The sequence below is a fragment of the Lethenteron reissneri genome, chromosome 37, assembly GCF_015708825.2.
Source record: "Lethenteron reissneri isolate LAM-NWPU_2019-01 chromosome 37, ASM1570882v1, whole genome shotgun sequence".
In the NCBI taxonomy this organism is placed as follows: Eukaryota; Metazoa; Chordata; class Hyperoartia; order Petromyzontiformes; family Petromyzontidae; genus Lethenteron; species Lethenteron reissneri.
Genome location: NC_083815.1, coordinates 236,732 through 259,739, shown reverse-complemented (window position 1 = coordinate 259,739; position 23,008 = coordinate 236,732). Strand labels below are relative to the sequence as shown.

Genomic DNA, 23,008 nt, shown 5'->3' with positions numbered 1-23,008 from the left:
CCTGCAGGCCGGCTGCGCACACGGGGGGGGGGGGGGGGGGGGGGAGGACGCGCGTTAATTATTGGCGTCACAGACGCGCGGCGGCTTGTTTTATTTGCGTGGCGGTGTTAATAGCAGCACTCTCACGAAAATCGTGGTATGTAGCATGTGATGTGTGGGGTGTGTGTGGTGTGCGGGGTGTTTGTGGTGTGTGGTGTGTGTGTGTGTTTGTGGTGTGTGTGTTGTATGGAGTGTGTGTGTGGTGTGCGGGGTGTTTGTGGTGTGTGTGTGGTGTGCGGTGTGTGTGTGTTTGTGGTGTGTGCGTGTTGTACGGGGTGTGTGTGTTGTACGGGGTGTGTAGTGTGCTGGGTGTGTGTGTTGTACGGGGTGTATGTGTGTGTGTTTGTGGTGTGTGTGTGTTTGTGGTGTGTGTGTGTTGTACGGGGTGTGTAGTGTGCTGGGGTGTGTGTGTGTTGTACGGGGTGTGTGTGTGTTTGTGGTGTGTGTGTTTTACAGGGTGTGTGTGTGTTGTACAGGGTGTGTGTTGTACAGGGTGTGTGTGTGTTGTACAGGGTGTGTGTGTGTGTGTGTTGTACAGGGTGTGTGTGTGTTGTACAGGGTGTGTGTGTGTTGTACAGGGTGTGTGTGTGTGTTGTACGGGGTGTGTGTGTGTTGTTGCGGGCCGAACCGCTGTTGCTGTAGGGCAGCTTTGCGAGCATCTCGTTCATGATGACGCGTCCGTCTGCCTCGAATTTGATGACCTGGATGGAACGCGACACGCAGCTTTGTAGTCTTCCTCCCGAGCCACGGCAGCGCTGTTAACTATCGCGTAACTATCGCGTAACTAGCGTGTAACTATCGCGTAACTAGCAGAGCAGAGTCGGATTTAGTCGAGCGCGAGAACGGCGCCGCCTGGAAGTTGTTTGAGTTCAAAGGAGCCGCGTTGTCGTCCCCGCTCGGTCGCGATGGACAGAGCGGGGACATTTTCAGCACCTGGGACAGCTCCGCGTCTCGCACTGCCTGCGGAGTTGAACGCGCGCGATTTCACGAGCGCGGATTACGGCCACGAGCATAGACGGAGATCAACACGGACGAGGAGAAGATAGCAACGGGTCATCTACGAGCGAAGTGAGTGGTGAGGATGCTCACCTCACCGCCGTGCGCCAGCTTCAGGGACACGGAGGTGAGGAGGTGAGTGGTGGGTGATGTTGGTGAGTAGATCGAGGTGAGTGGTGGGTGATGTTGGTGAGTAGGGCGAGGTGAGTGGTGGGTGATGTTGGTGAGTAGAGCGAGGTGAGTGGTGGGTGATGTTGGTGAGTAGGGCGAGGTGAGTGGTGGGTGATGTTGGTGAGTAGGGCGAGGTGAGTGGTGGGTGAAGTTGGTGAGGAGAGCGAGGTGAGTGGTGGGTGATGTTGGTGAGTAGGGCGAGGTGAGTGGTGGGTGAAGTTGGTGAGGAGAGCGAGGTGAGTGGTGGGTGATGTTGGTGAGCAGGGCGAGGTGAGTGATGGGTGATGTTGGTGAATAGGGCGAGGTGAGTGGTGGGTGATGTTGGTGAGTAGAGCGAGGTGAGTGGTGGGTGATGTTGGTGAATAGGGCGAGGTGAGTGGTGAGTGATGTTGGTGAGTAGGGCGAGGTGAGTGGTGGGTGATGTTGGTGAGCAGGGCGAGGTGAGTGGTGGGTGATGTTGGTGAGTAGAGCGAGGTGAGTGGTGGGTGATGTTGGTGAGTAGAGCGAGGTGAGTGGTGAGTGATGTTGGTGAGTAGGGCGAGGTGAGTGGTGGGTGATGTTGGTGAGTAGAGCGAGGTGAGTGGTGGGTGATGTTGGTGAGTAGAGTGAGGTGAGTGGTGAGTGATGTTGGTGAGTAGGGCGAGGTGAGTGGTGGGTGATGTTGGTGAGTAGGGTGAGGTGAGTGGTGGGTGATGTTGGTGAGTAGAGCGAGGTGAGTGGTGGGTGATGTTGGTGAGCAGGGCGAGGTGAGTGGTGGGTGATGTTGGTGAGTAGGGCGAGGTGAGTGATGGGTGATGTTGGTGAGTAGAGCGAGGTGAGTGGTGGGTGATGTTGGGGAGCAGGGCGAGGTGAGTAGTGGGTGATGTTGGTGAGTAGGGCGAGGTGAGTGGTGGGTGATGTTGGTGAGTAGAGCGAGGTGAGTGGTGGGTGATGTTGGTGAGCAGGGCGAGGTGAGTGGTGGGTGATGTTGGTGAGTAGAGCGAGGTGAGTGGTGGGTGATGTTGATGAGCAGGGCGAGGTGAGTAGTGGGTGATGTTGGTGAGTGGTGGGTGATGTTGGTGAGTAGGGCGAGGTGAGTGGTGGGTGATGTTGGTGAGTAGGGCGAGGTGAGTGGTGGGTGATGTTGGTGAGCAGAGCGAGGTGAGTGGTGGGTGATGTTGGTGAGTAGGGCGAGGTGAGTGGTGGGTGATGTTGGTGAGTAGGGCGAGGTGAGTGGTGGGTGATGTTGGTGAGTAGGGCGAGGTGAGTGGTGGGTGATGTTGGTGAGTAGGGCGAGGTGAGTGGTGGGTGATGTTGGTGAGTAGGGCGAGGTGAGTGGTGGGTGATGTTGGTGAGCAGGGCGAGGTGAGTAGTGGGTGATGTTGGTGAGTGGTGGGTGATGTTGGTGAGTAGGGCGAGGTGAGTGGTGGGTGATGTTGGTGAGTTGGGCGAGGTGAGTGGTGGGTGATGTTGGTGAGCAGAGCGAGGTGAGTGGTGGGTGATGTTGGTGAGTAGGGCGAGGTGAGTAGTGGGTGATGTTGGTGAGTAGGGCGAGGTGAGTGGTGGGTGATGTTGGTGAGTAGGGCGAGGTGAGTGGTGGGTGATGTTGGTGAGTAGGGCGAGGTGAGTGGTGGGTGATGTTGGTGAGTAGGGCGAGGTGAGTGGTGGGTGATGTTGGTGAGTGGTGAGGATGCTCACCTCGCCGCCGTGCGCCAGCAGCAGCGACACGGAGGTGAGGCACGTGGCGCGGCTCGTGGAGGAGCACGGCCGCAGCTCGGCGAGGATCGTGAACTCGCGTCTTGCGCAGTCCTGATGCACAAGCACGGTGGCATACACACACACGGTACACGCACGGTACACACACACACGCAGGATACACACACGCACAGGACACACACACGATACACACGCACATGATACACAGGCAGGATACATGATACATACACACACACATGATACACACATGCACGATACATGATACACGCACACATGATACACACATTCACGATACATGATACACGCACACATGATACACACAAGCACAGTGGTACACACACAGTACACACACGGTACACGCACGGTACACGCACGGTACACGCACGGTACACGCACGGTACATGCACGGTATACACACACAGTACACGCACGGTACACGCACGGTACACACACGGTACACACACGTCCTGCGCAGTCCTGATGCAAAGACAAAGATCCCCCGTGTGGCCTTCGACATACTCTTGAGGCCAGCGCTGTTGGCGAGCACCTATTAACACTGACACGGCACACGAGGTGGGTGGGTGGCCAGTACCACGCCCGGCCGCCTTCGTCTCCATCATGGTGATCAAATCAAGTTGTTGCGTCATGGGAGAATGCCGGTTTAACACGAAGGCTGCCGTGACCCCTATCATTCATATTACATGTATTGCTTGGGTTAGATCGCGTAAATAGAAATGCCTCCAATACACCGGTGTGCTGAAGTAGTAATTAATTGGCACTTTTGTTTACGTGACAAACCTTACTCATTGGCTGTGTCGGGTGGTGGTGGGTTAACGACACATCTATATTTACCCGAACTAACCCAAACAAACCCTCTATTATGGGCCACGGTGCCAACTTTATTTATTGCTCGGCAATAAATAAAGTTGGGGAATGTTAAAAAGCAACCGAAATTTGGGATAAGTAGCGTTTGCATCTTACCTACACAATGATCTCACCAAAAATAGACTAATTCTGAGTCATGCATGGTGTTGATCGTGACAGTCTGCACAGAGATCTGACCTGCAGTGCACGCGATTCCACAAACGAACAAAAGCTTGAATGTGACTCGGAGATGTGGAACCCGGCACAGAGTTACCACCTTACCACCCACACCTCATCACCACCCACACCTCATCACCACCCACACCTCGTCACCACCCCCCACCTCGTCACCACCCACACCTCGTCACCACCCACACCTCGTCACCACCCCCACCTCGTCACCACCCACACCTCGTCTCCACCCACACCTCGTCATCACCCACACCTCGTCACCACCCCCACCTCGTCACCACCCCCACCTCGTCACCACCCACACCTCGTCTCCACCCACACCTCGTCATCACCCACACCTCGTCACCACCCCCACCTCGTCACCACCCCCACCTCGTCACCACCCACACCTCGTCTCCACCCACACCTCGTCATCACCCACACCTCGTCACCACCCCCACCTCGTCACCACCCCCACCTCGTCACCACCCACACCTCGTCTCCACCCACACCTCGTCATCACCCACACCTCGTCACCACCCACACCTCGTCTCCACCCACACCTCGTCTCCACCCACACCTCGTCACCACCCACAGCTGGTCCCCTGGGCAGCGCGCTCACCTGCGAGAGGGTGTAGAGGCAGTTCCCGTGGAAGGTGTAGGTGCGGTGGTCGAAGGTGGTGAAGTGGGAGCCGCCCTCCAGCTTGCACATCCCCGGGCACGGCAGACTCGAGCAGTTCCACTGGCCCCCTATGCACTCGCTGTGTCACACGGGGGGGGGGGGGCACGGGTTAGAGCAGCACACCCACGGTGAGAGCGGCACACTCGGAGTAGCTCCTCACCCTGGCCACCCCCCCCACCACGCCTCAGGGAGGAGGCGGTGCGGCCAAGCGAGGTGGAGTCGGAGCTCCGCGGTGCTCCAGGGCACAGGCTGAGCCCGCGCCGCGCGGGTCCCCAACCCGCAGCAGAGAGAGAGGGGATAGGCACATGGAGGAGGAGGGGGGGGGGGGTCCTATCCCGACTGCAAGGTGGTTACGACAAGGGCAAGGGGCTGGTACCATTTACTGCAGGGGGTCCCCAGCACCCCGCCGGGGGGGTACTGCCTGCCGTCGAACACGCAGGAGCACTGCTCCACCGGCACGCAGCGCCCGCCCTGCGCCTCGTCCACATCATCCATCACCGTGCCTGGGGGAGGGGGCAGGGGAAGAGACGGTGGGGGGGTTGCAAGGTGGGTGGGGGGCAGGAGAATGGGCGATATGCTTCCTGTTTCACGTGTATCGTGCCGAAATAAACCTCATTCTATCAATCGGAGATTGGCTATGAACAATTAATCCTGAGAGCATGGTGCTTGGCTTCTGAGAGACTAGGAATGCAGTACGAGGTGTTATAGGCTAGGGCTACGCCGTGGCCTGGAGATGGAGGCATCGTTCGAAACATAGCTTGAACGTTAGGCTCAGTGTTACCCCTTAAGTGAAATTGGACAAACATCTCACTGCAGGATCCTCCTGAAAATGTCTTGATACTCAGGTTTTCCTGGATAAATAATTGGCATGTCGATGATGATTAAGATGGGGTGTCTTGTCGAGCGTGTGAGATGTTGAGTTTGAAGTGTGTGATGCTGAGTGATAATGAGCATCTGTGTGTTTAGGTGGGTCGGGCAAGTGAATGTGGCAGATAAGTGGGACAGGTAGGTGAGGCAGGTGAGTGTGGCAGGTGGGTAGGGCAGGTGAGTGTGGTAGGTGAGCGGGGCAGGTGAGTTCGGGTACCAGGGGGGCAGAAGCAGCCGTCGAGGCAGGCATCCTCGCACAGGGCGCTGGCCGTGGGGTTGGAGCACGTGTCCAGGCAGCTGGTGCCGCACTCCGAGTGCTGCATCGCGTCGGGACACGAGGCGGCTGCGTGGGGACACGACGCGGGGAGACGACGCAGGGAGACGAGGAAACACGGGGAGATGGGGGACACATTGGGGACACAACGGGAGACAGGGAGATACACGGTCATCATCAAAGTCGGGCCATGGACCCCTGGAAATAATTGCCTCGTGGAGAGTGTTTCTTGTGTGCGGTGTTTTTTTGAGTAGAGAGTGTTTATTGGGTGGAGTGTTTTTTTGAGTGGAGAGCGTTTCTTGTTTGGATTGTTTTTTAGTGGAGAGTGTTTCTTGTGTGGAGTGTTTTTTGAGTGGAGAGTGTTTCTTGTGTGGAGTGTTTTTTGAGTGGAGAGTAGTTCTTCTCTTCCACTGTCGTTAGCTCCAGATCCTGCTGGCGCCACGTGTCGTTTCGGGACGTGGCACGTATCTCTGTATCTCCTCTTTGTATGTTAAACTTCTTTTGCACCGCACTTAGCCAACCGTGCTAATCGGTTGGCTCCGTGACTCGCTCGGTGTGGACCGCACTGAGACCGTCGACTCACTGGGCGTGAAACCCGTTTAGGAACCTCAGCATCTGAGTGATGTCGAGCTCAGAGCTCGGAAAATGGCCATTGCCAGTTTATTTTGTTCAATCGGTGTTCGCTGCTGAGATCGTGGCGGGATTTTTTCATTCTAGTTGTTCTATGCCCCCTGTACCATCCCCATCCTTTGCAATGTGCACTGCTGCCTACTTTATTGAGAGCGATATTTGCAGATAAAAGAAAGCTCGTTGCTGGCATGCTCACCACAAACAAGTACGTTCTTGTCATCTCCCTGGACTTCAGCGAAGCCTTTGAGACTGTCCGTTAGTTTACTTGGGAAACTTTAATCTATAATTAGACAGTCTAATTTCTCAATAACCGTTCTCATTGCACCAAGTTTGCGACTGAGACTTTTGAGATCGACCACATAACCTTGCGCTCAATCAAGAAAAGTCCACAGAACTGAGCTTCAGGCCAAAGAGTAGACACGGCAGCCGCAGCATCAACCACGATCCCTGATCCACCTCCCCTTCAATGTATCCAGCGAGAGGCGATGATGAACATGTTGTGAGTGGTCATCACCAGTAACTCTTCAATGCCCCTCCCACATTGCCTCTATAGTTGCGTCGTGTGCTCGTACTTTGTATGCCTTACGCATATTACGAGCGCATGGAATGCCGCAAAGCTGCATGTATGCTGTTGTCGCCTCCGCCGCTATGGCCAAGAAGAGCTGCGGCTCTGCGGGATGGTGGCGACTCACCAAGGCGGCTGCGCGCGATCGGCGCGAGTCAGGTCTGCGCCGCAGCACGGCCACTCTGGGAGGAGCCCTGCAGAGCCGCCGACTCACCCCTCCTCGGCCGAATCTTATCTCACCATCGTCACGTTCTACACACATTGACCCCCTTCCCTCCTCCAAAAACAAATGAAAGAACTTCTTATCACGCGCGCTCGCGGCAGCGTCATCACGTGCATTACCACGTAAGGCGTCTTCTCTACGAGGGGACCAACACTTTGTAGTCATGATGCTTTATTTTGATTGTTATTCATCTCCATTTCTTGATTACGGCTACACCCATTGATGATTGCATTTGCTTGTATAGAGCAGCACTCTGTGACCTCCTCCCTCCCCTTTACCTCTCTCGCCCTTTGGCAATGTGTTGCATCCCTTACCACCTTTCCCCTATATGTGTATGTGTGTGTGTGTTGTTTATGATCCTGTATTGCTGCAATGGTGTACGCAGTCGGCTGCTCTGACTCACTTGAGTGTGTGAAGAAACGAAGTGAGTGAGAGGAAGTCGGGTGAAGTGCAAAGACCGGCTACGACAACTCCTCACAAGGACACTCGGCACGAGGAGGTCACGGGGTTACGTAAGCACACGGGCTGTCCAGCGTGCCCCCCCTACCCCCAGCGGCGATCATTACGACGTTGAGCCGGAGCTGACGTCGAGGCAAGGGTCGAGGTCAGCGTCAAGGTCTCGGAGCGAAGGAGACAGAGTGCACGGAGGGTGACGGGGGGGGGGGGGGTTCGAGAGGCAATGTTCTCTGCGTTCCGTGGGGTTTATGGCTGTGCTGTGTTTGCATAAACGCGCCCAGTAAAATGACCCCGGTAGCTACGTTTATGATGTCGTTTGACACCACGCGCAAAGTGTGCACATAACGCTGCCTCTAAATCCTAAAAGACCCATGAGACGTATCTAGCCATGGTCCTAACTCTCGCTGACCCCGTGCGAGTGTCCAACCCCGTGGGTCTAAATCTCAATGAGCCACGCGACTGTTCAACACCAAAACCCAAACAGAGTTGAGCCGCCGCTACCGCCGGGGGTCAGACTCCGAGCAAACAGTGGCAGGCGGCGGGGTGCTGCTGGCGCATTGCGTGAAGCGCTGCGGGGCTGAAGTCCGCGCAGCTCCACGCGGGGCCGGAGGGCAACGAAAATCACTGCGCACACGCCACCACCGAGCATCGGAACTCACTCCAAGCGCAGCCGTCTACCCACCACCCTCCCCCTCCTCAACCGGGGATGCGGTGATTCGGTGGTGGCTACGCTGCGCTGCGGAGGCAGCAGCGAGGGCGTGGTGTCTCGCACACGTGCTGTGAAAGCCCCTTCCCGCGGGCGTCGAAGAGAAGACGGTACAGCGAAGTGTGGACTCCGTCTGTCCCATCTGTATGATATCGAGTGTTGCCCCCTCGCACACATGGGTTTTCTTCGGGTGAACACTCATTGCTTGGCCGATTACACCTTCATATATAGAGGATCGCAGAGGGTGGCGGGGGCGTAATGTGGCGCCGGTTCATCGCGTGGCTGCTCCTGTCGTCCCACTCGTAATCGTGACCCCTCCTCCTGGCGCCTCTGAGTCGCCCTCCTTCCAGCGGCTGGATTCGGGGACCCAGTGAAGGAATTGTACGCAACGCATACGCATCGAGTCATCCTTACCACGCACGGGGCATGTGCTGTGTGTCCCGTGAGGTTGGGAATCATCTCAGTCGATGCTTCCCTGTGAGATGTCCCCCTCAGCCCCTTGTCCACCCCTTATTTCCCCTTCCCTCCGCACCCCCACTGCCCTATCTCTACAACCCCGTCCCTCAATGAGTGAGTGCGAATTTCATTCATTTCCTGACATTCACAGCCCCCCCCCTCGCCACCCCTTTCCTTATCACCCCTTTCCCGATGAGTGAGTGATTCACAAGTGAGTAAATGATAGGCGAGTGAGTGATAGATCAGCGATGAATGATTTAATGAATTATGTGTGGGTGAGTGAATGGTGGATGAGTGATATTGATGAGTGATATATGAGTGAGTGGTGAATGAATGTATGACTGAAAGAATTGCAGAATGAGTGATGGCCGAGTGAGTGGCCGGGTGAGTGAGTAAGTGAGTGGGTGGGTGAGTGGGTGAGTGAGTGAATGGGTGAGTGGGTGGTGGGTGAGTGGGTGAGTAAGTGAGTGGGTGGGTGAGTAAGTGAGTGGGTGGGTGAGTGGGTGGGTGAGTGGGTGGGTGAGCGGCACTCACGGCACAGCTGGGAGTTCCTCCACGCCCCCGGGCGGCCCCCCGCGAGCGCGCACTGCCGCGAGAGCTCCGCCAGGGAGTCGCAGGCGCACTCCGCGGGGGGCAGCCCCCACGTCTCCACGCACGCGCACACGTCCCGCGTGCACGCGACCACGAGCGCGTGCACGTCCACCCCGACGTCCTCGCACCCGGAGAAGGCGGGGAGCTGCGTGAACGCGCGGCAGGTGTCCACCTAGAGAGGGACGGGGGGGGGGGTGCGGATAAGAGAGGGGGCACGGGGGTCTAGGCACCGCTCCGGGGGGGGGGGGGGTGCGTAGGTCACGTGCTCAAGGTGCGCCAGCTGAGCGCGGCTCCTCACGTGTCTGGAGCAGTTGAGCGCGGGGGGTCCCGGAGGCGCCGTCTCCTCGGTGCAAACCGCACTGCCGTCCGCGAGCTTCTGCGCCTTTACGAAGTCGGCGACCGTGCGCATGTCTGGGACACGGGGAGCAGGCGTCAGTCAGGGGAATGGATGGGAGCACGGAACAGGGAACAGAAGATGTGAGAATGGGGGACACGAGGCATGGGACACGGGACATGAGACATTGTGCACGGGACACGGGACATGGGACACGGGACATGGGACACGGGACATTGTGCACGGGACACGGGACATGGGACACGGGGCACGGTATAAGTGGCACACGTCAATCGTCGCGACCAAAGTCGCGACGCTGCGCCCATTGTCCGAGTCGCGTCGCGTTTATCAACAGAGCGAAGCAAACTCGCGCATGATCTGAGCCTCGTAAGCGAATCGCAAATTGCCAGGGCTCAACGCCGGCGCTCTACGAGGTACTCGGGGCCCGCTTGTCCACGCCGCCGTTCGTGATTAAATCGCGGCATCTTGTGGCGCGCGCCGGCAACTGCACTCCACGCGGTCGTGCAGAGCCATTGCCCCGCGTCGCAGTGAGCTCTGTGCCGCGTGGCCAAAGACGTGAACGGACGCGGTGGGTTTAGCGAAGTTCACACCGAATGAGAGTTGTGTTCTCGTAAAGATATGAGAGGTGCTGTGTTCAGACAACGTGTAATCAGTACAATGCATCTCAGCTCGTTCTCATTCCACTGCTGGTTTAATGCCTCTCCACACACCTTCATATCGGTCACGGAATTGGGATTTTTTGTGTCAAGGGGGCGCGGGAGGACCGGTCCCGATGTCAACCACCATGGACGATCGCTGTGGCCTCAGTTGGGGTCGCCGGGTTCATCGCGCACTGCGCCACCCAATCAACGTCATCACTCGCGTCCTGGCGATGCACCTTCGCATCCCCTTCTTCTAAGGACTCTGAGGTCAAGGCTCTGCCCCTGGGCTGGCCGGGCTGTTGCCAGTGCAGCCTCCTAGCTTTGGAACACGGCGCTCACCGTCCTTGAACTCGGAGTTCATGGGGTCCTGGTTGTAGTCCCCGCACAGGCCACACATGCGCCCCTTGAACTTCTTGTCCACGGAAATCTGTGGGCGCAACACGTGGAGTGAGGTCCGAGACAGCGCCTGCCATGCTATGACGGGTAAAGTAGCAGGAGCGGTGTGCTGAGTATGCGTGAACTATGCGCGTGGTGGTGGTGGATATGGATGTGAATGCTGCGTGGGTGCTGTGCGCGTGAGTGGACGGGGGGGGAGCTGAGCGGGCCAAGCGGCGTGGGGAGGCACCGTGAGGGACTGGTCCACGCTGAGACGAAGCTCCACCACGTTGCGCATGCGCACGGTCGTGTAGGCGCCCACGCGCGTCACCTGCACGCCGGTGTCGCTGAACGGCAGGCGGACCCTGCTCGCCCACACGGGAGGGAGCGGGCAGCATTGAGCTCAGCACGCAGACAGCACCCACGGGTTCATACAGCTCAGCACGCGGCACGCGTGATCACACGGGGGGGAGGAGGCGGCACGAGTTCACGTGGAGCGCGATGAACGCGGTGCTACTCAACGTTCCGACACAAGAGGCCACGCCAGAGGAGGCGCACCCCACGGACAAACACAGTCGCGTCATCAGCGCACAGATCCTGTACCACGCGGGGAGGCCACGTGTGCACCAACAGGTGCGTAGGGGCGCTGAAGTCCGCCCCGGTATTGATCAGCTGCACTCACGTGTGCTTCTTGTGTGTTCTCATGTCTCACGCGTGTTTAAACAGCGTGCTCGGTAGCACTTTGATGCGTTCAGGGAAGTTCAAGTTCATTCAGGTGCGCTCACACGGGTCCGGGTACGCTCAGCTAGGCTCGCTGCATGGAGGCGCGTGTGCGTGCAGGCGAGGCGTGTGCACGCGTGCTCGGGTGCGGCGTCCGCGTACCTCTCCCCGCGCGCGGTCACGTTCCCGTCGCGGGAGACGGAGAGCGCGAGGCCGTCGAGCTGCGCGCTCACGGAGCTGATCCGCCCCGCGCTGCGCCGCACCTCCACGCTGAAGCTGGAGGCGCCGTCCCCGCACTCGCGCGCCGCCACGTAGGGGCACGCGCCCGCCGCGCGCAGCGCGAAGCCGTCGAAGGTGCGCACGTGGCCCAGGCCCCACGCGCTGCACGTGCCGTCAAGGTGCACGGGCGGCGGCGGCGCCGGTGTCTGGGTCTTCTCTGCACGCGAGATTCATCATCAGCAGCAGCATCGCTGGTATTCGTCACCATCATCATCATCATCGCTCGTAGTCATCATCATAGCTCCTATGTATATTGAACTTCTTACGCACCGCATGTAGCCAACCGTGCTAATCGGAGGTGCGGATCGTCATCATCGCACGTCCTCATCATCATCACGCACCTGTGCCGTTGTCCGCGTTGTCGAAGATGGTCTGACTCGTTTCCTGGCTCAAGAGGAAGTTGCCCATCACGCCCGTGCCTGCACGCACACGACCCTCAGCGTCATCATCATCGCAAGCACGCGGGGCCACCTGAGTGATGGGATGTGGGAGCAGTTGTCAATGTGGGGGTCAGGGTCGGGGTCACGCACCGCTGCAGATGCCGCCCATGACCGCGTGGGCGTCTTGCGCGCTGATCTGGAGCGGGTAGAGGTGCGCGAACGTGGGGAGCGAGGCAAGGGCCTGCAGCTCCTCCTCGTCCACAAGGGGCCTGGGGAGCAGAGGGGAGTAGGGGGGAGTATGGGGGGAGAAGGGGGTCAGGGCGAAAAGGGGGATCAGGGCGAGAAGGGATATTAAGCGTCGTCCAACTTCCAAACAAGGGCGATACAGGAGAGAGCGATAAAGGTTAGCGGAGACACAGGTGAGAGTGATGAGAAAGGAGAGGCAATGGAGAGACAAGAAAATATAGAAAATCGGAGAGACAGGGAAAGGCAGTGGAGAGAGGATGGATAGGAGACAGCGAGACACAATGAAGTGGCAGATGAGAAAGTAGACCACGGATAGACAAGGGTCGCCAGCAGGGAGAGACAGGGGAAATCAGAATCTTTATCAGAATCAGATCATTATATTTATCGAGACTGGAGAAATCTGATGAGCTATGACGCTATTTTAATAGATGTCCAGGAGGAGCGAGTACCCCAGGAGAGATGGGAGTCGAGAGGGCCGCTCACCCGATGCCCACGGTGACGATGAGCACCTGGGCCTGGCTCGCCAGCTCGGAGATTCCGCTCACGCTCTCGTCCGCCGGTCCGGTCGTCATCAGCATCAGCACCTGGAGACACGCGGGCGGTCACGCGGCGCACGAGACGACCCGGCCGTGCGTCCCTGTGTGCCGTGGCTCCCCCGCACTCCCATGCGCGCCCCCTCCCTCCCTCCCCGGCGCTCCCCGCACTCACCTTGGTGCGATGGACCCCGTCGTCCGGCCCGGGAGGAAACCCGGCGTGCAGGATGAAGTCGAGGGCGCCGCCCGTGTTGCGGCCGCCCCGCGCCACCTCCAGCAGGCCCAGCACGTAGCCCGCGCTGGCGGCGGAGGCGGCGTCTCCCAGGCGCAGCAGCGGCTGCGCGTCGCGGTCGAAGCGCCACAGCCCCACGCGGGACGAGTTCCCCGCGGGGGCGAGCGACTCGAGCGCGGCTCCCGCGAACGTCTTCATGGCCTCCAGGGTCACGGTGCCCGTCTCGCGGTTCGCCTCCAGCACCAGGTTCAGGTCGAGAGCGGCGCGCGTGCACGCTGGGGGGGGGGGGGGGGGGGTCGCAGAGACGGTGATGAACACGTGGCATGGAGTGACGGCACAATGCGCGGTGTTCATGCGCGCGTGCACGGACGCAGGGTGTCAACAGGAGCGCGCGGAATGAAGAGCGCCACCGCCATCCACTCTGCTAGGTCCCTGTTCCGGTGGCACGATAATTAATAATTACAGCAATGTCCTTTTGTGTACAAATAAAAGCTTTTACTGAGTTTCATGACTCTTTTTCCACGAGGGCCCTGCTACTGCTACATTGGGATATTTGGCTGATTCCATGAACGAGTGAGAGAGGGGTGTGGGTGTTGACACTCAAAGCACTTCGCCTCTCCTCTTGCGCTATCTGAATGGCTGGACATTGGCAAGGGCCTGGCCCCAGATCAGCCGGCATGCGCCTCATCTCGCCCCGCGGTGGTGCACAAGCAGGTCAACAACAACAATAATCTCAACGCGTTTCTTTGGAGGCAGTGTTCGAGTCGGCACCGAGCGCCCCAGCGGTCGCGATGCCTCCCGGGTGTGAGGCCAATGGGGCAGGCGGCGTTGGTCGCATAGCTGGGATGATGACCGCGCAGATGTGACAATGGTCACGCCGGTGTGATATTGATCACACCGGTGTGATATTGACCACACAGATGTGAAGATGATCATACAGGTGTGACGATGATCACACAGATGTGAAGATGATTACACAGGTGTGATATCGATTACGCAGGTATGAATTAGATCATCCAGGTGACCGAACAGGTGCACTCGCAGTCGCTGTTCGCCTCTCACCTGCACTCCCTGAGCCCCGCACGGCCGGCATCAGCATCATCAGCAGCGTGATCGTCAGAGGCATCTGAAGGAGCGAGGCCCGCGTGGGGCCACGGTGCCTGTGCGCCATGAGATGGGGCTACAGAACTAAACAGGGACGACCTGGGGGCAGAGGTTTTTATTCAGTTCTAGCGGTGGTCATGAAGGTAGGAGAGGTGCGGGGTTTGAGAAGGGTGGACGAAGGAGTTGGAGGGGGGAGGGGGGTTGACAGGTGGCGGTGCTGAAGAGAAGGATGGAGGAGGAGGGGGAGGAGGGTCGGCATGCATTATTGATGGGTGGATGAAAGCGGTAAAAGGGGTCATGCTGATTGATGATGATTGATAATGGTCGTGATGATGATGGGGAATCAAGTGACAGGGAGTGGGTCATGAGGATGTTGGGGGGATATGGTGGGAGACGGGTGACGATAATGGGGGGGGGGGGGGGGCGTGGTGATAATAATGATCGGGGAACTGGTATGGAAGGGGGAGATGATAATGGTGTAGGGGTGATCAGGATGGTTGTGGGATAGAGTGCGGGGTGGTGGTGGTGATAGTGGTGATGGTGGTGATGTTGGTGGTGGTGATGGTGGTGGTGATGTTGGTGGTGGTGGTGTTAGTGGTGATGATGGTGGTGATGGTGGTGGTGATGTTGGTGGTGGTGATGGTGGTGATGGTGGTGATGGTGATATTGGTGGTGGTGATGGTGGTGGTGATATTGGTGGTGGTGAAGGTGATGGTGGTGATGGTGATGATGGTGGTGATGGTGATGTTGGTGGTGGTGATGCTGGTGATGGTGATAGTGGTGATGGTGGTGGTGATGGTGGTGATGGTGGTGATGTTGGTGATGGTGGTGGTGATGTTGGTGGTGGTGATGTTGGTGGTGGTGATGTTGGTGGTGGTGATGGTGGGTCGGACTGTGTGGACGTGGCCTCGATTCAGGAAGTGGTCTCCTTCTCCGCGTGCTTCCATTTGCGCTCGGCGACTCTGCGCCGTGAATAATGCCCTGCCCCCCCCCCCCCGCGCCCCCCCCCCTGGCCTGCCCCATTGCAGCATCTCCAGCACTGCGTGCCGGTGACCCCTAATCGGTGATAAGGGGACACGGGGACACGGATACATAGGGACATTGAAATATGGAGACACAGGAATACGGGACAGGGGGACATGGGGACGCGGAGATTTCATAGCAAGGGGGTCAAATGTCGGAGAGGCGAGGGTCGGGTGGGGATCTGATGATGGAACGAGGGGGGGGGGGGCTGGTCGGTCGGGGTGCCGTGCAGCTGTGGACTATTCCGCAAGGCAGCGTCAGGTCACCGACTCGATTTGATATTTACGCAAAAGACGGTGGTCCAGATCGCCCCCCCACCTCCACCCACTGTTCACCGTCCGGGTTTGATGGATCTCGCGACCGCGCCCATGGCCGTGAGAAAGACGCGACTCTGCGGGCGGCTGACGCGGTGAGACTGGCAGCGAGTGAGTGGCAGAGCGTGAGTGGAACAGCTGAACACGCGGCACGAACCTCCGCGCCTTGATCATCCACCACCTCCTCCTCCTCCTCGCCAACCGTGGATCGCGCGCCTTCTGTGGAATGGCGCCGGTCTCACGGACCCCCCCCCCCCCACGCCTCCATGGGTGAGACATCAAAGGAAGCTCAGAGCCTTGCGATTTGACGGAACCAATGTTCCTCACCATCGACCACATAGCAGTCAACCACCGTGAACTCTGTGTGAGGATATGAGCATGTATGACATTATATGGGTTTATATGTGAATATAATAGTGTCTGCACGGCCCTCCATGCGAGTACTGTATGTGAATTTCGATCTGCGTATATTGGTCTCTATGCAAGTCTATGCATCTCTGCGTGAACTCCGATAATCCAACGGTGGTACTGAAACAATCCACCACTCCACATCAACTTGAAGCCATGTCTTGGCTAAGTAATGTGTACACATATACACTGCTATTCCCCCAGGCTCCAGTGATACGCAATAGAGAGAGAGAGAGAGAGTCACGGCGTGACTGACACCGCGGTATGGAGGAGACTGGCACGCGTGACTCACACAGCGTGACTGACACAGCGTGACTGACACAGCGTGACTCACACAGCGTGACTGACACAGCGTGACTGACACAGCGTGACTGACACCGCAGCGTGACTGACACAGCGTGACTCACACAGCGTGACTCACACAGCGTGACTGACACAGCGTGACTGACACCGCAGCGTGACTGACACAGCGTGACTCACACAGCGTGACTGACACAGCGTGACTCACACAGCGTGACTGACACCACAGCGTGATTTAACACTGACAGGGCCACGGTGCGTTTCCCGTTGAGGCGTCTCAGACCACCCCGGGCCTCTGAGGGCACCACCAGAGCAGAGCTCTCTCCGTGGCCATGTATTTAGACGAGCAAGGAGGGTGAATTGCTTGACATGACACCCATTTTAGACGGGTCTCACATCATCTTGATTTGAAGCTTTCATGACTGCAGTAATCCATACTCTTTGGTTCTTTCGGTAAAGTCACGTAGGTAGAAAATCAAATAAAATAGATCACGACCTTTCGGGCGCAACACCAGCGTCCGTCGTCAGGTGGCTTGTGTTGCGCCCGAAACGTCGTGATCTATTTCATTTTCTACCTACGTGACTTTGCCGAAAGAGCCAAGGAGTAAGGGTCTCGCATCATTCACTGGAAACATCTGTCCAGGACTCCTCACGGACTGCTCGTGTCGCCAGCCGCGCGGTGACCAGGGCGAGGCTCTCGCCGCTTGGGCCGAGGCGAGGGTTGGGGCATCGCCACGTGGGAAATATTCACATGGACGCGCCGTGATCGCCACACACAACACCGCTTACTTAGGTGCGAGGGCTGTGTACGTGCCAATATGTGTGTGCTGATACGTGTGTTTTTGTTAATGTGTGTTTGTACTTGTCAATGTGTGTGTGAACGTGTGTGCAGTGTGCGTCTGTACGTATGTATGAGCAAACCCGCATTTTAACCGCGTGTGTGTTAATGCGTGGCTGTGTGTATGTAAGTGGTGGGTACGTGTGTGCGTATCGTATATGTATTGTGTGTGTATTGTCTGTATCGTGTGTGCATTGTATGTGTATCGTGTGTGTATTGTACCCGGCGACCCGGGTTCGATTCCCGCTCACGGCCAACACCGGTGACGATTATCTGAACCGGTCCTGGGGCTCCCCTAGATCGACTCAGCCTCAAATGAGTTCATGGTGGGATGTGTCAACAGCGCCACTCGTGAGACAATGGCGGCCGGACGTGATATTGGCGACTCACCCCCTCGTGTGCCGTTCCGCCCTTAATAGGTGATCCATAACAGCGCTAAACCACGAAAACCTGTGAAGGCTACACGGGGGAGCTTTGTCTTTGTGTGTGTGCGGAGGTTGGGGGAGTGGGCCCCTCCCCTCACCTCCCACCGCCGGTTCCCATGTCAAGGTTGGCTTTGACGCGCTTATCGCTGAGGCGGAGTTTGTCTTTACACATTGTAGTGTTTACCTCGGGTCGATAAGGGCGCGATTAGGAATGAAGTCGCGCAAACAGAGGCGCGCACGTCAGCAATTACCGCATTCGCACGCGTACATTCACACCCAAAAACAAAGCTCGCCCGTACAGCCTCGAGACAGACTGCGGGGCAAGTGCCGTCAGCGAGCTCCGACGAGGAGGTGGGTGGCCAACACCACGCCCGGCCGTCAGCTACTCATTTAAGGCTGAGTCGACCTAGGGGAGGTTCAGGACCGGTCTCAGAAATTAGGTTTGAGCGGGAATCGAATTCGGGTCGCCGGGTTTGTAGTGCCCTAGCCACTGCGCCACCGCTCCCCACACACGCATACACACGCAGACTTACACACATATCCACATAGATTCTTATGTACAGAGGGGAGCGCTGTTAGCCAGCACCTCGTAAAGACCCGAAGGGCACACGAAGAGTGGTGTGGCCAGGACCTTACACGGCCGTCTTTGTCTCCCCCGACCCCCCCAATTGCCCCCCACCCCGCCACAGCCCCCTCCAGGCGAGCTCTGGTTCATCACGCTCCGTGTTCCCACAATGGATCACTCTCCCAATGACAACACTTTCCGTACATGATGACAAACAAAATAATTTACGGAACGCTGCATGCAAGATTACAAACCAGCCTTGGCTGCACCAACTCAATCGCCACCACTGTGGCCGTGTCATCGATGGCCATGGAGACGACTGTGAATCATCGGCGTGACCCTTGCAAGGGACTCGTCGGTGCCCTCATCGCCGCCGTTGCTACCATGCGCCTGGGTGGAGGCGGGGGCAGGAGGAGCCCTCGCTGCGCGACGTGGCGACGCTTTGGCTCTGCCGAAGGGCGGCCATAAATCGGCTGTAACTCTTTCTTCTGTTAATGATGAGACACCCATAAACACCGTAAACTATATCGTGATATTGTCCAACTAGGACACGTGTCCAACAGAGGCTATTACCTCAGCATTGCATCGGGCAAGCCGGACTCTGCTGCCGAGACACCGATCGCCGTGTGACGGACGGGATGTGTCACGATTGGCGTCGTGTTTCTCACGGGGAACGCCAGATAGGGGAAGCATCACACGGGGCTACAGCCACAATGATTACGAAATAAATGTAGTCAAACTTTACTAATTCTGGGTCACTGAGAATGAAAATTATGCTTAAAATTGTTGATTGGCTCTAGTTTTCAAGCTATGCTACTGGGTCAGTATACACGATCATTGACTTGGGAATGGCGGATAAGTGAGTTATAAAGAGAAGGGATCTCAATTTAAACCAGAAATGGCTAAAATACATCTTTGACTGGATCTATGAATAAATCTATGACTGGGTTTGGACAGCACTTGCTTCTTGAGCAAAACAATGAATTATGCAATCTGAACCTGGTATTGCATCGTACATGATATGAATTGCATCATGCTATTCCGAGAAGTCATGGATGATGCAATCATAACTATGCTTACATCCCTCTGCTGAACAATTGCCCTATATCAGCTCTAGAAATCATACAGTGTCGTGCTCTCTTATTTGACAGTTTTTGATTTTGCAAAGGGACACATTTCTGTTTAGCCATAGTGAGCAGAGATGCCTCGTATTTGTCTGAACAAAGCAGATAACCTCTGCTATGTTTGCGGTGAAGTGACTTTTGCATCACAAAAGCGCAGTATAATCACTATGGTTAAGAAAACCTATCACCTTTATTTTGGCTGAAAAATTGGAGATCAGGACAAGATGTAGGCATATGTTGCAACACTTGTGCAACAAATCTTCGGCAATGGTTGAACAGGAAAAGGAAATCTATGCATTTTGCAGTGCCAATGATTTGGAGAGAGCCAACAGATCAAATCGGCAATTGAGACTTCTGCATTGTGCCTCCAGTTGGGAAAGGTGTGTCAAAGAAGGAAAAGTGGATTGTGCATTATCCAAACATTCCATCAGCTATACGCCCAGTACCGCATGGAGAAGGACTGCCGGTTCCTGATGCACCAGAATCATCTCACTTGAGTCAGACGAGGAAAAGGAAGAGGATTAAACTTCTAGTCCTCAACCATCAAGGTCACATGACCAAGATTGTCGACCATCCTCTTCCTTTGAACCACTCCTCATAACACAAGGTGAAATTGAAAGACCTTGTCAGGGATTTGTAACTACCCAAGAGTAAGGCAGAGGCTGTTGGGCTCCAGACTGCAGTAGTAGAATCTCCTGGCAGGTGATGTTAGGGTTTCCATGTTTCGTGACCGTCAAAAGGATTTTGTCCCATTCTTCTTCATGGATGGTGATCTTGTAGCTTGCAACAACATCGATGGTGTGATGGCAGCCCTCAACATCGTTAATGATCCAGATGAGTGGAGACTGTTTATTGATTAATCGAAAATGAGTCTTAAAGCTGTTTTGCTGCTTAATGGCAATGTTATACCATCAATTACAGTTGGTCATGCAGTCCATATGAAGGAAACCTATGATAACATGAAACAATTTTTGAGGTGCATAAACTATGACCAACATCAGTGGCAGCTTTGTGGTGATTTGAAGGTTGTTACTTCTTGCTTGGTCTGCAGACTGCATACAGAAATTATTGATGTTTTCTCTGCGAATGGGATTGTCGTGCGAGAGACTCCCACTACATCAAGATCGACTGGCCACTCCGACAGTCATTGGAGCCTGGGAGGAAAAGTGTTTCAGCAGCCACCACTTGTTGAATCAAGGAAGATTTGTTACCACCCTTACACATAAAGCTGGGTCTGATGGAGAACTTTGTCAAAGCCATGACAAAACACAAGCAGCTTTCAAGTACCTCCGTGGAAATTCCAAGTTGAAGTGAAGCTAAGATAAAGGAACGTGTCTTTCTTAATTTGGGTCTTGATGTGCACCACCATCCCGTGTCAGCGACTTGTCTTCGTCATCCTGGGTCCCCGCCGCGAGAATGTCGAGTGTGGCCCCTCGTGTGGCCCCGCGGATCGCGCACTCCAGCGCCCCCTAGAGCGACTCCGCGGCGCTGCATAGGATCTTGAGACTCGGAAAGGACCCAATACACAGGATCTACAGACTTGTATCAGACCAAACTCGTGCAAAGGGGCACTGCCTTGGCGTGGCCCCAGTTTTGGACCCGGAACCCCAGACCAGTCAGCTGTGGCTGACCAGCTTGGTGAAGTATGACCGACAACAGCACGGGAAGGCCTTCATCCAGCAGTGTACTGACAAGCGGCTGTCCATTCACACGGCGCCGCCAAGTGAATGGACACACGCGCCGCGTGGTGCAGAGGGGGGGGGGCAGGATATGGGAACCCGACCCCCACCACCTCCTTAAATCCCCCCCCACTCTACACACCCCCCACCCCCATGCTCCCCACACACCCTCCCCATTCCTACACCCCCCACCCCCATGCTCCCCCCACACCCCCCCCATTCTACACCCCCCACCCCCCTGCTCCCCCCACCCCCCCACTCTACACCCCCCCACCCCCCTGCTCCCCCCACACCCCCCCACTCTACACCCCCCCACCCCCCTGCTCCCCCCACACCCCCGGGACCCCCCCCCCCCAGCTGCCACGTGCCCCCCTGGATGGCGCCCGGGAGCGCGCGGCTCCCCTCGCCAATAAAGCAGCGCGCCCCGCACATTCCTCGCCGCCTCTTGTTCGCGACGGGGGAGCAGCTGTCAAATGGGTACACGGGTACTCGGGTACCAGGATACACGGGTACACGGGTGCTTGGATACATGTGTACATGGCACGCGAGGACACGACTGAGCCACGGGTATAGGGGTACAAGAGTACACGAGTATAGTCAATGTCTATACACATCGCGTACGCACAAGTACACGGCGTGTACACAGCAAGTACACACAAAGGCATGGCCGCATACATAATCCCGTTGATTTGCGCACACATGCACACGTGTACTTATACATACACGTGTGCACACACATGCACACGTGAGCTTACACACGTGGTGTAAGTGTGATGCTGGGAAATGTGAATATATATTGTTGCGTAATTATACAAAACACGTATTGTTACAGTTGTACAATAGTAAAATCCCGTTCTTATTCTTAGAGAGCATGTTTTTCATATGTAACCACATGCACACACACATGCACAACGTCACAGACTGCTGGGGCTAGAGTTGCTAGGCGAGCTCATATGAAGGTGGTGGGTGGCCAGCACCACGCCCGGCCGCCTTTGTCTCCTCAGTGGACAGGTTTACACACCGCACTAAGATCACATTTGATGCTCAATCGACCGAGGGGAGGCCCTGGACCGGTTCAGATACATCCTCACTGAACTCGGGTCGCCGATCCCTACAAGCTAAACACGCGCAGCATGCACACACACATACACACACATACAGACAGGCAAGTACACACATACCAGTTACACGCACTTACACAGAGACACCCACACGCACACACACATACACATATACACATACAGACAGGCAAGTACACACACACACAGTTAGTTACACACTTACACAGAGACACCCACACGCACACACACATACACACCATACACACACATACAGACAGCAAGTACACACACACTTACACACACACACTTACACAGAGACACCCACACGCACGCACACACACATACACACATACACACTTACACACACAGAGACACCCGTACGCACACACGCGTTGGTGTCATCACCACCCCCCCCGTGTTTTGCTCTCGACTCCCGCGCGGAATCCGCGGGGTCGTGGCGCTGCTCCTGCAGCCGCCTTTACGCACTGCGCGGAGTGGTGGCGAGTGGTGGTGGTGGTGGTGGGTAGTGGTGGGATGGGTGGGTGGTGGGTGGTGGGTGTGCGGGTGGTGGTGGGTTGGTGGTGGTGGGTGGGTGTGGTGGGTGGGAGGGGTTGGGAGACGTCGTCTTGAGCGGGAGGAGGGATGCTGCGCGAGGCGTGATGTCAGCGCGCGTGATGGACGTGCGCAGCTGCGGGGACGTTTTGGGGCTCCGCTCTCCCCCCGCGGCCCCCGCGGAGCCCCAACGCCGCGCGCCGCCCGCGGCGACTCCGGCGGCCCGAAGCGAGCAGCGAGGCCCGCTGCGGCGGCGCGCGAGGAGGGCAGCACGGGGAGCGAAGGGGCCCAGAGGCCGTGACTCCGAGCGGTGGCTCACGCTGATCTGGGGGGTCCGGCTCCTCGACTCGTGGAGGGGGGGGGTGTGTCCGGGGACTCGGGGGTTGGCGAAGCAGCGTCCCCCCCCTCTCTTCGGCGCGGGACGAGAGAGGCGCATCGGCGCCTGCCCGGGACCTTTCCTTCGGCCCG

The 23,008-nt window shown here is 56.9% G+C and overlaps 1 protein-coding gene across 1 annotated transcript; it reads right to left on the bottom strand.

Moving 5' to 3' along the window:
• Positions 1 to 3,909: 3,909 nt before the first annotated feature.
• LOC133351304 (mucin-5AC-like) lies at positions 3,910 to 14,318 on the bottom strand. Its single transcript, XM_061566404.1, has 14 exons — positions 14,210 to 14,318; positions 13,091 to 13,422; positions 12,866 to 12,966; positions 12,287 to 12,405; positions 12,098 to 12,175; positions 11,640 to 11,913; positions 11,008 to 11,122; positions 10,722 to 10,809; positions 9,685 to 9,797; positions 9,330 to 9,558; positions 5,703 to 5,828; positions 4,995 to 5,121; positions 4,559 to 4,697; positions 3,910 to 3,915 (listed from the first exon to the last, which is right to left on the bottom strand). The coding sequence occupies exons 1-14, from the start codon at positions 14,316 to 14,318 to the stop codon at positions 3,910 to 3,912; spliced, it is 1,956 nt and encodes a 651-aa protein (XP_061422388.1).
• Between the last annotated feature and the right edge of the window lie 8,690 nt (positions 14,319 to 23,008).